Consider the following 15192-nt stretch of genomic DNA (forward strand, 5'->3'; position numbering starts at 1 on the left):
AACAGTTCAGGTTTGAGCTCTGCATCAGGAGATCCAAGCAGGCAACACCAAGACGGGCAGGAGCGCTGCCTGCCCGAGCAGCTGGCAGGAGAGCAGGGCAGTGAAACACCCGGTGACAGCCAGCCCTGCTGGAGCTGGAAGTGGGAGAGCAAACAACGCAGAGGCTGAGCCAGGCTCTCCCTCTCCCCGGGGATCAGGGCAGACCTGTGTGCTCAACAGCTCCGTGCCTGTGAGCTGCAGAACCCACTGCAGGATGATGCAAAGGGAAAGGCCGTCGGGGCGCTGGGGCTTGCAACATGATGGTTGCACCATGGAGCTCGTCTCGTGCCGAGGATGGAGTTGGTGACGAGCTGAGAGCGCAGAAAGCAGGGCTCCTGCTCGCTTTTATCGCTGCCTTCATGCAGCCTGAGCTGCCAGGCTGTGCTGGGAAGGTCACCGGTTGCTTAGTGACTGCCTGAGCCCATCCTGCTTTTGGAAGCTAGAGATGGTCTGAGGGTGGGAGATGCCATTCAAATCCCCCTGCGCCAGGCTGGAGGAATCCTCCTCCTCCTCCTCCTCCCTCATTGCCCTCAGGGCAAGCAGGGCCCCGTGGCTGCAGCAGGAGGGTGGGTGCGAGCTGTCCTGCCCCTGCTGACCTGCAGAGGGATTTGAAGGCATGAGAAAACCTTTAGGAAATTCTCAGGAAACTGGGACTCCGCAATGCTTCACAGTTCCCATGGGAAACGTGTTTGTGTCGGTTCCCTGGGGGGCCCCATGCATCCAAGCAGTGCCCCCAGGCCCTCCTCTCCCACAGGATCACAGCTCAGGCCCCCCTGGACCCAGCGGCACCTGCACTTCCCCGGGGGTCCCCAGGCTCCCCTGAACCCACATCCCTCACAAAGCTGACGTTTGGGGTTAAAGATAATCCTGGCGGCAGCAGAATGCAGAGACACTCCATGAAACACCTCCAACACACCGTAGGAAAAAAAAAAAAAAAAAAGGTTTTTATTGTCACCATTATCAACGTTTTCATTAGCTTAACACTGAATTGTAAATCACTCGATCGTTACATATTGTCTGAATAAAACCTACAGACAGGGAAAAAGTACAGCAGAACCCTCTCCGGCCACAGGCGCGGCACGCCGTGCTTCGGGGACTGCGCCCAACGCTTCCACCCAAGGCAGCCCACGCACCTCGCAAGCCACCGGGCACGGGAGACGTGGGGCAAGCAGGCTGCCTGGCTCCATCGCCTGTGTTCCTCCAGCCCCATAAGATCAGATCTCAGCAGACAGCGTTAAAAAACCTCCAAAAGTTTTTGGAGTGGGTTACAGAGCCCCCAGAGAGCGGATCAGCCGCCCCTGCTCCTACAGAAAGGCGAAAGGAAGAGGCAGCAACCGCTCAGCGCCCTGTAAGCAATGGGTTTGTGGAGCAGTTAACGAAGCACAAAGGTTGGGCCCTGTGGAAGCAGCCCCGGCCCCGAGCAGAGGCCAGCTCTGCAGCAGCGCCCCGGGCTCCCCGTGGGACGGACGGCTCGGCTGCGGGCAGCCTCGTCCCCGCGGGCTGGAGTAAGGCCTCGGGTTGAGGGGAGCCAAGTAGGGGGCAGCACAAAGCAGAGGGAGGCTCCTGCCTGTCCCTGCTTTCTCCTGGCCGCCTGCACGGCGCGGCACGTGTTTGACCCCCAGCTCCAACCAAGCACGGCACGGAAGGACCCCCCCCGGTCTGAAACGCAGCCGGGACACCCGGATCCCAGGCGGGTGGCAGGCCATGGCAGTGCTGTGTCAGGGGTCTCGGGGGGAGGTGCTGCGCCCCCAGCACGTCCTTCCCACCTGAAGCAGGGAGGCAAGCCCAGCACGGTGAGGCTGAGGGAACGCACCGTGGATTCGCTCTTCCTGGCTCCAAAGAAAGCCCAGAGCAGCTCGAGGTCCAGGGGATGGAATCACAAAGCAGAGACCAGAGAGCAGCGCTGGGTAAGGAACCACAGCCCTAGAAAAAACCTGCTGCAAGATTTAAAAGACCCGGGCTGTGTTTAGGGGGACCTGGAGCCCTCAGGGGGCAGCTACCTGAGCTTGTGGTGCCCGGGTAACTTAAAAACAAGCCACTCGAAAAGCACGTGGGCTTCAGCAGCAGGTGTGCCTCGATTCCTCCCTCTTCTGCCCACGTCCCTGCTCAGCAAGCAGAGCTCGCTGCTGCCCCTGGGCTGTGTCCTTCCTGCAAGGCAAAGCCCTCTCCTTCCCGAGCCAGGGGTCTCAAGCCCAAGCGAGGTGCCCAGCGTGCTGCATAAATGAAAAGGCTGCCTTTACGCTGGCCCAGCAGAGCGGGGTTTAACAACATCGCTTTGGTTGCGTTTTAGCTTCCGGAAAGTTATGAACGGAAAAGCGTTCGGTCTCAGCCTCTGTTTGCTGGTGCTCTGTAAAGGGCTGGTGCTGGCTCCGTCTCAGTTTCAGCTGCTAAAGTGCAAAGGACCAAATGCTACACAAGGAACTGTCCCCTGTTCCTCTGCCCCACCGAGGATGGGAGCAGCTACCGAAGGGAAGGGAGGGCAGAGGGGTGCTGGCACCGCTGGAGGCGCCTGGCAGAGCCTGATGCTGCCGCGTGGTGAGCAGCGGGGGCTCGGCATGGACTCGGGGTCACTGAGAGGAGTCTAGCAGCACGGGGTTAAGACTTGTTAGCCACATTTAGAGAATACCGAACCGCTGACAAATTCCCAGGGGACCTACCACATTGACTGACTGGTGCTGGGACGCATTTGGCAGCCAGGAAGCCCCCAGAGCCAGGCGGGGCGCAGCAGGGCATAGCGCAGCTCGGGGTCTCTGCCATGCAGGGGTCACAAGCGTCCTGCAGGCAGGGGCAGTTTTGGCTGCGCACACATAGGGACACCACTAGAACACGCTTTGGGCATGCGGTGCACGTGGAAAGGATTTCAAAGATCGACCTCATTTCTAAATGTTTGGCTCAAACTGGGGAGCTGCAATTTGGCTTCAGGTGCTTGCCCCAGGTCTCCGTGCATCCCTCTGTATTACTAAAGGTGCTTTTAAGTCTGCTTGTTTTCCTGGGCTACTGCTGGCACTTTGCATTTACACGCCTCTTTTTGTTCTCCAAGCACTTCACAAATGACTGGGAATTATTCCATCACTCCTCTGGGCTTCCAGCATCACTGGGCTGGTGACCGCTGTCTGCGTGGCTGGCCGCCTTGAGCGCGAGGCGGGGATTTGTGAGGAACCCACAGGCAATGGACTGGGATGCTGGTTTGAAGCTCTTTTATCTTATGCACTTCATCAATGATAGAGCTGCCTTAAAATCCAATATCCTGATCCTGCCACTTTGGAAAAATCTGTAGACGAGCCCAGCGTTATCTGAAGACTGGCACAGAACAGCCTGCTCCCATCTCACATGGCCGTCCTGCCCCCCGAGCCTCTGCGAAGGTGCAACCTTTCTCTGCCTTGGGTGGAATTTTCTAACAAAATGGACAAATACCATCTATGAAATGGACAAAACAACCCACGAAGCCTTTAAAGAAGAGCAGCTCAATCTGCTGCTCTGAAAAAAACTCCCGTTAGCTTGCCCCTGCCATCTCGAGGAAAACAGGCAGCTACTGGGCAGAGCTGTGTGGCCCCAGAGTGCAAAGGGTTTTTTTTGCTTAATCAGGGCTACAGTGGCAGTGGGAACCATTCGCATTGAGTTACAAATACTAAATAGCCTAAGAAAAACAGGGTGCTTGAAACAGTCATCGAGTTCATATCGAAAGGATTTTTTAACTCTGTAGTACGAAGTCACCTACAGCTGCTTCGTTCTTCACCTAGGAGAGATTTCATGTCGATGGGCACACAAACTCACAGCGAAATCTACGTGATGGATATTTCTTACAAAGCAACAGCCCAATCTTCCTTTTTACAATCAAAGTTAATATGGATCTTTTTCAAAAGTGATGGAATTAAGATTGAAGACAATTATAAACTGTATCAACAATATGTACTACAGCCTGCAAGTCACAATCTGTGCACACCAAATGGAATATATTATTGCTTGTTAGCCTATTAGACTTTCTTTATAAAAAGATTTTTATACAGAGTACAGGATTATGACAAAACTAGCTAAGTTGTTTTTATCTTGAAAATACAACATCAAATTTTTTTTTCAACAAAGGCTTGAATAGTAGCTGAGATTTAATGAACAGTGACAAATATTTACTAATAATTTTATGGTCAGTTTGAAGTGAATTTCCTATAGGACTCTTTTCTGTTGTTTATTTACATATGCCTCTTTTCTTTTGGAAAAAAAGTTGATAAAATATAACAAGGAACACAGAAATCAAAAGAATGAGTAAACTCCATACCGAGAACATTAAACATTTTTGAAAACACTAAATTATGCTATCAGTTAAAAAACATACATCATTTGGTCTTTAAAGAAAAATATTTTTCCTGCTTTAAAATATTACTAACAGCATGTAATAAACTAACTTAAAATGAGTTTCATAAAAAAGTTGTCTTGCTGTCTAAACATTGCTAAACATGCTTAGGCTGAGATTCTATCAACTGCCTCAACACCTTAAAAACAGCTCCTCTACAGGAACTTGTGATATTCTGACTCCAGAAGACCTGCAATTTAGAACAGTACATTGATAAAGGATCCAGTAGCTAGAAACATTAAATATATATCATTGTTCAAACCAAACAAATCTGCAATATTTGTCTAAACAATCCATGGCCAAGCGTCAGGGATGTGCATGGCAGAACAGCGACGTCCCCCGGCCCCTATCCTGCTGTGGCCGTGCGGAGGCGGACGCCTGCACGCGGTGCAAAGGAGGCACAGCAGCCTGCCCACATGGGTTTGGCCGCAGGATGAGGACCCATGGATTTAATTGCAGAGTGAGGACCTCGTGTTGTCTCTGTGGCATCCCAGCTGTGTTGGGGCAAAGGGAAAGCGACACCAGGAGAACATCGCATTTGTACCTGAACAAACCCGGGCTAACTGCGGTCACGGCTGCTTTCTGCTCAGACCACAAGGTGCACAGGGTGACACTGGGGAGAGATCACTGCTCTCTGAGATGCTCTCAGCATCAGGATTTCCTCGTTTTCCATAGTAACAGGAATGCAGGAAACATTTAGGGATCAGCTCTCAATTTTTTTTTTCTGCAAGCAGCCTTCCCGTTACTATTAAAATGTAGTATTTCGTGCACAAGGATCAGGGAACCAACCTTGAGCTGTGCAGATATTCATCTCTCCTCAGTCTCATCCCTCATCACCACTCACAGACCAAAAATATTCTCGTGTTTAATTGTTTTTGGTTGGTTGGTTGGTTTTTTTAAGTCTCCTGCTCTCTCTCTCTCTCCCGGTCCCTGATTATAATTAACAGCTAGACTCAGACACAGGAGAAAAACTCAGTCAGGACTTCTAAAGGGGACTAAAGTTTAGTTTTCAGCTGCTCACCATCCTAGCAAGCTGCTACTTTTTACACAACCACATTGATAATCACAACTATCACATTACACCACCTTAGACAGAAACTGGCAAGTCAAATTTGAGGGGAAAAAAGCTTCTGTTTTATGACAATAAACTATCCCAAGCCTGAGACTTGCCTTGGATGCTACACTGGGGGTCTTTAAACTGATGGATAACTAGAAGACCTCTTTTTTTTAAACCACAACATGCCTTGGTCAGCTCAGGAATCGTGGGCATGAGTGAAGCAAGAATTTAGGCTGGGCAGTACTGTGCAACTTTACTGACCCCAGACTCTGCGCCCCATGGGCACTCTGAAAAGGGCTCCTGTGAGTCTGTTGGGTTATGAAGGTCTGTTGGTTTTGTTGAGTCTGGTTTATTTCTGGACTTGCCAGTTCACATGACTGTGCTGTGCATGGTAGCCAGGGATTGTAACATTCACTTACTGTGGAGAAACAGGACTTGGAAGTGACTCGAAACAAAAGCGAGAATCACTGGACTACGGTCAACCATGGAAAAAATGCAGAAGAAAACTGTCCAGAGCAGACTGTTAAAACTGCCTCCAAACTCAGAACCTGAGATGTTAATCAAAATAACACAAGTGGAAGCATAACTTTGTTTTACCCTGACAGTGAACTTTCAGCATGATTAAAAACATACGGAAGATAGTCCTCGATGGGAAGTAGTCCTATTTTAATGAAACCAATCGTCTTTGAGCTTGCAGAGCTTTTAGAGGGATGACATACAGAGACACGTTACATTTGCCAGGCATGGAGGAACTGAGCTTTTCAATGGGGTCATTAAATAAAGTCATTTTTTTTGGCATATATAGTCTCCTACTCCCCAAGAAAGCCTGCAAAAATGTTGCATTCATCTCACTGGACCCAGGAAAAACACGATTAACTAGCTGTTACTGGTAGATAATGTCCAAATGATTGCCAATATGAAGTTTTCGGCATTCCTTAAGACAGAAGCCCTGTTACTCAGTTACCAGGTTTGGAATGTACCCGGAGCTCCCCATGGTCCTTTTAAAGACATAGTTATTAAAAGATCCAGTGCTACAGACCACTAAATCTACCTAATCTATTCTAGTTCATACACATATTGTACAATATTGCCTAGAACTCACTACATACCAAGAGGAAAGGATGCTGACTTAAATTACAGTAAATGTGCTTTTTTTTTTTTTAAATAAGAGAGCCACAACATAGTTTGATCAGCATGCAACAAACTTTCTTCATCTAATATATAGAAATTGTCTAATACGATTAGAAAAAATAATTAGTGAGAGGCCAGAGACATATTTGATCAAGGAAATTAAGAGATTTATCTGAAATGCTGAGGCTTTTGCCACTTAAGACTCAAAAACCTATTAATTCTATGTCCCTTCTCCTCCTTCCCTCTCCTTTATAATTATATCATTTTTACAGACATTAAGGTAAGGCCTATTATTTTTGCATCTATCTTGTAATTTACCTCAAAATAATTTAAAATGCCATAGACAAGCTTGGACCAAAAGCAACTGCTTTTACCATCCACTCTACACTCATGCTTTTATTCTAACGAAGCCAAGGTCCACATGCAGAAATAAATGTTCAGTATTCCTCAACGACAGGCCAAGAATCTGCTCCCTCCTGAACATGACACGGGACCTTCACTATTAAATCACAAAGTCAAACATCTCCCAAAGCTCATTTCGAGACCGCAGCCATCAAATCCTCATTAAGACTATGAGAAAATCTAGCCAGAAAGGGCCTTTTAACAGGAAATCGTTGGAGATTCTCCATTATTTTGGCTAATCAGTGTTTTCAAATAGAAGTTTTTACTTGTCTGAAGGATTTAGCATGCCCTACTGCAGCATGTGACTGCTGACGACAGCTGCTGTAACTCAGCAGCTCAGAGAATGTGCTTTACTGGGTTCACCTACGAGACTCTTTTACAGCTAGCGTTGCACTTAAATTAACAGAATATACATGCTGTGACCACCGGGTCTTCAGACTCCTCACCCACTACCGCTCCATACTCTGGGGACAGCATCTCCTCTCTCAGGACACTTGACAATGCCTGTGTATTACAGAGACTGCCTACAGCGACTTTCTTTCCTCAAGGAAGATCGTGTGCCCTCCAGCACCTTCTTGTCAGATGACAACCTGAGGTTTTTTTCTTCTGCACCCCCAGAAATCTCAATCTCCTCTCCCGTGGCAGAACAAAACAGTCCTGTTTCAGGTCAGTCAATAGCACAACAGGAAGGGCAGCATCTCCAGCAGATATGTACCAGCACAAAGGAGATGAAAGAAAAGCAGGAGAGAGAAGACATTGTGGCTGAAGGATGCACAGCAACAAGGGAGTCAGTATAAAGCCTATCTTAAGCAGCAAGTCTGACGTTCAGCTCCCACTTACAGTGCTTTTTTACTGAGCAAAATTGCAGTTAATTAGACTGCTAAACTCGAACTCTGTTCAAACTGTCTGGTCTAAGTAGGCGCTTATTCTCCCACCAAGTATGCTTCATCAGCAGTGGTAGACAAGTAACGCGGCAAAGACACTTGCTGGTAATTTGGCACAGTTTGAAAACACAGCAACGACAGCGTTACAGTTAACGTGATTCACTGATGTGGAATTGGTACTTAAGGGTTGCAGGTTTCTTTCTTCTTCTTTCTTTGAAGAAGAAAGATCTCAGAAAAAAACTAATGCTTCCTCTCAACCTTTCTACTCCTGCTCATTTTAGGTCAGATATTGGCCTCTGAATTTTTCAGGTACTACGAGAAAGAACCTAAGAAATTTGTAAGATGCACAGTTAAGCAAAATACCTTCCTTACGTCCCCCATACTCTTTCAAATGCTGCAACTTTCCAGGGTTAATACTGATCTGAAACAAGGGTCCAAGAATGACAGCGAGAGAAGTGAAACAAGAGGTGTATGTCTAATTTGACAACTAGGACTCATGCCCCATGGCACCTCCTCCCCGGACGGAGAGGGTACAGCACCCTCCCCCTCGTCTTCTGTCTAAGGTCACTGGTTTATCCTCCTCTTCCAGCTCCACGAGAACTGATTGAACATGCATTGCGCTTGAGGTCAGAGTTCCAGCAAACAAAACCTTGACAGCATGTTTAAAAAACAAAAGCAGTTCCCCCTTCCTTACTCACTAAGACCTGTCACAGCAGGGTCCCACTGTGCTCTCCAGGGAAAGCTGTGAGGACTGACGCAGGAGCGGGCCCGTAGTGGGATCTACCATCGAGGAGGTTGGGAAGAGCTTGTACCAGCCAATTGCTAAAGTTGACAAATCCAGTTCTTCCAGGAGGACCCTGGCGACTCCCATGAAGTGCTTGCGCTCCATGCGTCCGTAGTTTCCCCAGACTATCACCTGAGAAACAAGAGGGGGGAAGCACAATTAATCCTCAGACTTGTACACCTGCTTGGGAAGCAGCAACCTGATCAGAGGGATCAGAGGGATCTCTGTGCATTCTGTTTATCCAACCTCCTTGGGCTTTACTAGAGTCTGGGAAGAGCAGAAAGTTTTACACTACAACAGGAATACACAGGCATACGCTACGCTGTTGGTGACGTGAAGCTCTGGCTGATGGTTTTACCTTTGTTTTAAGCACGGCTTTACAAATCTGAACGTTACCAGACTTTTTTTTCCCCATGAAAAAGAGGTTAATGCATGCGTGGACGAAACGCTCTTCTTCTGCTCTAACTGCTGGACAGGGCAAGTGCGTGCACAACGTGGGAAAAGGGAAGGAAGGGCTCCTGGTCTGGAAAAATAACCTGACAAAAAAAAAGTGGGGCAATAGCCTGGGCCAAGAGCCAAACGTTTGAGGAAAAGTCTGCGTCTTAACGTCCGCACTCAGGCCTCGTGGTGCGTGGCAGATGGCCACGAGACACGGTTACTCACCTGGAGAAAGGGCAGGAGCCGAGCGCTGGCAAGCGGGACTGGTGACGTAAGGGGCACACACGGGGTGGCATGCGGGGAGAGCAGAACAGCCTGCCGAGAAAGGCTCAAAGATGCAGAGGAAGGTCTAATGAGAGAGCTGGCAGCCGAGCAGGGAAAGCTGAATCACACTTACGACAGGATGGAGACCAGTGGGTGGCACAGATGTAGTGAGGATCATGGGCTTAGGCATGCTGGAGGGCCGCATGTGGCCGAGTGGCCCTATGTGGCTCAAGACAAAGGTGACGACTGACTCCAGAGCGAGTTCATGTTCTGAAGACGAGAGGATGAGGACGATAGGTTATGATGGTGACTAGTGTCTCTGGCTAATCCTGACAGCTTCTTTCCCTAGGCTCTGAATAACCAGAACGTTAGAGTTTTCTGTAAAACGAGGCAGGAGAGACATCAAATGTCAATGTTTATGTCAGCACAGGATGGAGCAAAACACCGCAGAAAGCGGGGCTGGTGGCACAGCGACTGGCAGAGAGCCAGGCTCCTAATTTTATTCTCTTTGAGTAAGTTCCAACGAGACATTGCAAGTTGCAATGTGACATTGCAACCGGTCTTTAAGACAAACTGAAAACCACAAACGGAGCAGGGCACAGGACAGCAGAGCTGCAAAGAGGCAGGCACAACTCCAACCCTCTTTGCAGCAGGGCTGCCCTTCTGCGCCAGGGCTGCTGCCGAGGCACGGACATGGCTAGGATACTGCGTGAGAGGCTCACAGAGGACCATATACTCACATTTAGTGCCTGCTTTTTGGTTTCTGCTGTGCCTCAGCCTGTTGGAAGGCAGCAGTCTTTCCAACTGAGTGGCAAAGCAGGGCAGAGGCATTTCTCACTGTCCTATTACAAAGGTCTATTGATAAAATAAGATGAAGGCAAAGACTCGTGAGAACCCTCTCTGCCACGGTTAAGTGGTGGAAGGTGAAATGGTGGCCTGGGAGACACAGCATTGGATAACCCAGGGGACTTTCTCCACGAGCAGCTGGGCTCTGCCAGCCCACGCCACCCTGAGCTGGCCATGGATGCTCCTTGGACACCCTATCTGGAAAATGCTGCTCACATCTCTGAAATGAAGACTAATGTTACGCTTCACACCCAGCTTCCCATCCTTGTTGAGGATAAAATCCATAGTTCTTAACACCTTCAACACTCCTTTCGTGAGCTAATTTTTAGGTATTTCAGGCTGCCTGCCTTGCTTCCACCTTCTGTGTGACAGCACCATGGCTGTGATCCACAGAACTCGGGGTGAAGATCCACATGGCAGCAAGGCTGCAGGTAAGGAAACCCAGACCAAGCCAGGCCCTACCACATTTCAGCCAAAAACATGCACTCTGCCTGCAACAGGGGAAAATGCTTCTGATCGAGGTAAATGAAGACAAGTTCACTACGGGGAAGGATCCTGAGATTAGCTGGCAACTCGTATGCCAGCAGAGGTAAGCAACAGAAACTCACAGGTTAATTACATCAGTATTTCCAGTGGATTTTAGCCAGGGTTTGTTGGATGGGAATGGTTTAGCTATGAATTAACAATGGCATTCACTCTTTGCCCTGGAAACATATGTACAGGATTGAAAACATGAGTATGGCAGAGAATGTATGGCAGGAAAAGAACAGAGGTAGAAATAGGTAGGATATGTGACTGGGTGATGGCCAAAGCAGAGTGCTCTGAATGCAAATAAACACAGAAGAAACCTATGCTGCAAGGTTGTTCAGCATCTATGGATACTGCCTATCTCCTAACTGGAAAACAAACCAAAAACCTTTTCCTGGTAAGCATTCATGCTACCTGGCAGGGTATCAAGTAATAAACAGTTTGAGAAAGAAAAAAGGTTCTTCCTTTTGTTAAGTTCAGACAGAGTGCATGTAGTTCCATGAAAGCATTAGCTTTTTCTCATCTATGTTATTTATCCAGATTCTTTACCAGACTTAGTATATTCCAGCACAGGTGGAAGAGAAAGAGACAGACCTGAAACCCACTCATCTTACCTGTAATACCTTGCCCTGGGGGCTCTCAGGAAACAGTAACACCTGATTGTACAAAGGGTCTAAAGATTTGCGGGCCACTTTTGTCTTCTTTTTCGCAATGCACACACCATTCTCTAACAGGTAGGCTTTGATGTAAGCAGCTGAAAAAAAACACAAATATGGTCAAATATGAAAAAATCTTCATGCTCACTTTAGACAAGACAGAGTGCCACGTCTCTGTCTCTCTTAGTCCCAAAGAAGGCATGTACAGCAGTGAAAAGATTTGCCCAGCCAGCCTTATTTTCAGTACAACAAAAATACTGCTTATTGCCACAGAAGCCAAGCAGAATCAAAAATTTTCCTTTTTGCAAGCATGGCAGGAGGCTGGAGCTCAGTGAGCTGTTTTAGGAGGTCAAAGCATACTACCTGGCAGTGTTTTGGAGCCGGGTTTTGGTGTCAGTCCCCGGGCCTGAATGATATCCACTTCTAGCTGCCCGTTTCGCTCTTGCAAGCCAATTTCCACATCCCCTAAACCAAAACGTCAAAATAGAACACTTTCAAAACAATGTATTTGTGGGCTAATAAAATGTTAACAATCTTTGTGTCATGCCCACTATGAGCTGTAAGGAACTGTAGGCCCTAAGTGCCTGATCTCCTCCTGCTTTACTCTGCAGAAGCTCTGCAGTGATTCAAACCCACATTTTCAGAAGCAATCTCTAATTTCAGCCCTTTAACACGGCTTTGGTGACTCAATCTCATACTCGTCAGTGGCAGCTAGCCTCCATTCTCTCCCAAACTGGAACACCTAGATTTGCGGGCTGCTTTGGAAAATGCAATTATGGCGTACCGTAAGAAAATCTTTATAGAGCCTGATGGGCCTTAGTGAGCAAACGGAAAGATGCACAGGATGCCTTTTCAGGATTTTAGCTGCGTTTTCCTTAGACTGTGCCTTTCAGCTCTGAGGGAGGAAAGCATAAAGCTGGTGCTCCCCTGCTAACGCTGTACTAGCAGCAATCAGCAAAACCTCGCAGCCAAGCTTACTTGATTTAACGCAGAAACAGAGCGGAGGAGTGGTAGAGCAGCAGCTGCTGGACGCATTATTAGGTGGCTGTAGGAGTGGTCTGTTCAAGATTCAATTTAAGCAACGTAAGATCTTTGTGTTCCTTACCCATCGAGGTGGTGGCCAAGGTCTGACGCCCAACAAATTGTGCAGGGCCCATGCTCCCCAGGAAGTCACTAAACTGCCCAGCGGATGCCAGATGGACTCCACTGAAATTCAAGCTGCAAAATAAATGGATTTTGGCAAGTGGTTAATTTGCATTTTAAAGCAACCCGGTAACTAAAGAGCCTGACTTAATATATCTTTGAAATGAATGGCATCTGCAGAAGCCTTTTCCCCTGCAAAGCTCACTGATTTCAAAGGCAGTTTTGTTACACGGGATCCATTTAAAATCCTTTTCCTTGTGGAGGAAAAAAAAAAAGAAACAAAAAGCAGTGATGGTTGCAGTCACCAGTCGGCTGATACTCCTCTCTAATGAGTTGTCTACAAGGGAAAATCTCTGCCATCTCAGACTCACGTGCAGCCTGTCACCTCTTCCAGGTAGCATCACCATCTGAGCAGCTTCCTGCTGTGGTTTATGGGATCTCTCTTAGCAGCTCTCCTTTCCCAACCTTAATTTTTGGGAAGGAAACAACACAGCTAGAGTAGTAGTCAGAGGGGAGGTTAGGGGTGCTGACATCAATCCCCTTGGGACAGAATTCCCTATTTCTCTCTGACACACAGAGCAACGCACCTATTTCTTGACCAGAGCCCCACTTCCCGCCACTCAACGCCAGAATCACACCCACTGGGGGATTTTCACACCTGCTTCCACAACCAGCCCGTGACACAGCCGCTGAAACACACGTCAGGAGATTTGTGCCGGGGTTACCCCCGCGGCAGTGCCGGGTTTGCGCGCTGCCCCCCGGGGAAGGTGCTGCACAGGGAAGCCAAGCAAAGCGCAGCCCCCGGCACTTCTCCAGACGCCCCTGGCGGGGGGCATTACCCACGTAATGCCAGCTCGCTGCTTCGGGAATTCATTTCTTCGAAACGAACGGGTGAGGAGGGCCACATGTTCCCTCCAGCTTTCCCTGGCGATGAAGTCGGGGAGAAGCCCTGCCTCCGGGGCGGGCCGGTCGCTGCGGGCTCACAAAGATCCATTGAATCCCCCCTGCATGCCATTTACGCTTAAAAGACATTTAAAAAAAAAAACACCTTTTTTAAAACCCCATTCATCCAGAAGAGCGGTAATTTCAGGTTGAGATTTCAGCTCTCATTAGCTACTCGCAGCCCCAGTCTCAGCCTGCTGGGGATATTTATTTATTCCCCCGAGGAAGGCGGCGCGCAAAGCTCAGCATCTGCCCTCGAGCTCCTTACGAGCCACCTTGTGCAGAAAGGACGAGGGAGGAGGGCGCCTTGGCATCCTACAGACAGCCTCGGGATGGGCTCTGAGCAGGGCAGATTTCCCCGAAGCCTCTCTCGATTCAGCGCTTCTTCACCCTGCATCCACTGTGTGCACGAACACCCCAGGTGATATTTTGAGACACAACAGAAACAGCAGGATTTATAATTGGCACTAATTGCGGAGAATATCTAAGCCTGTTCTCAGTGTCACCGACTCCTCGGAGGCACAGGGTACGTCCCCAGTGCCACCGTCCGTCCTGCAGGGCAGAGGCAGCCCGGGACTCTCTCCCCATGGGTTCAGGGTCCCTGCCCCATCGCCTGGATCTCCCCATCCCCAACGGGGCAGCCCCCAGGAGCAGCACCCCGAGCACAAGGCACAGCGCAGACATCCTGGACCTGTTGTGCACTGGGGACAGACCATGCACACACACCGGGCTGCTGAATCTGCAGGGACAGGGAAACACGACGGGGAAAACAGGGGAAGGGGGAGCGGGCAGCCAGGCAGGCTGTGTAAGGCCGGTTATTTGCCCATACAAGGAGGGAACGAGGGAGCTCTGCCGCATGGGAGACCAGCGAGGCTCCTCGAGCATGCTGAGCCATCCACAGAGGGTCAAAAAAGGATGAAAAGTTGCGCTTGGAGAACCTAAAATAGTTTGAGAAACAGGAGATCTGACAGAGAAAGACATATGATTCATCAGGAGATGAACGGACTATCAGCCAGAAGGTAAATGTTTTCTTCATTCTCTTCAACTCGTGGAAGATAAATGGGCAAAACTTCGGTCTCACTCCTACCCCGGGGAGTACGTGACCTGAACGAGCGCGTAAATAACGAGCTGGCGAGACACCTCGCAGCCGCCCAGGGAAATGCTCAGTGCCGTGCTCAAAACAGATGCTCGGTCTTATTAACAAGACGCCCAGGGTTAGGATAACAGAGGAGTCCAGCAGCAAAACCTAGAGCTGCAGGAGCCCAAAGCGAGCTCAGACTCGGGTCTCCGTGAGTTCCCTGTCCCAAGGGCAGGGCTGCGAGGTGAAACCTGGCCAGTGACCATCGTGGGGACACAGCTGGGAGAAGCCCACCTGCAGAAACCCAATGCCGTGTACTGCAGGAGAGCAAGGAGAAGCCTTTCTGCCCCCTGACGGCTCCAAATACTTTACCAAGCACACCCCATGGGGCCGTTTCCCATTATCTGCGGGGCAGAGATTCATGATGAAGGCTGATGCTGGTATTTGGGCAGGATGGCACAGGCTCCCGCACACCAGCACACCTCTCCTCGCCATAAAATGAGAGCACCTCTTAATGGGGCAGCAGATGCTGCAGCTCCATCAACCGTGTTCCAGCACGGAGGAAAACAGCAGGAGCATGCGAAATGCAAGGTTAAAAAAATACAAAGCACGAGAGAGAACAAGAGCTGCTGGGCTGGAAGTGAACAACAGC

At 49.2% G+C, this 15192-nt stretch overlaps 1 protein-coding gene across 1 annotated transcript in view; it reads right to left on the minus strand.

The window, feature by feature from the left end:
• Window positions 1-8558: 8558 nt before the first annotated feature.
• RIMS4 (regulating synaptic membrane exocytosis 4) overlaps window positions 8559-15192 on the minus strand; it is a 48915-nt gene continuing 42281 nt past the window's right edge. Inside the window, exons 3-6 of the mRNA XM_035548343.1 lie at window positions 12483-12595; window positions 11741-11842; window positions 11336-11475; window positions 8559-8777 (exon numbers count right to left, since the gene is read on the minus strand). Of these exons, the coding sequence (XP_035404236.1) occupies window positions 8559-8777; window positions 11336-11475; window positions 11741-11842; window positions 12483-12595 (574 nt within the window). The remainder of the gene's footprint in view (window positions 8778-11335; window positions 11476-11740; window positions 11843-12482; window positions 12596-15192) is intronic.

This window comes from Cygnus atratus, chromosome 16 (genome assembly GCF_013377495.2).
Source record: "Cygnus atratus isolate AKBS03 ecotype Queensland, Australia chromosome 16, CAtr_DNAZoo_HiC_assembly, whole genome shotgun sequence".
Taxonomy (NCBI): Eukaryota; Metazoa; Chordata; class Aves; order Anseriformes; family Anatidae; genus Cygnus; species Cygnus atratus.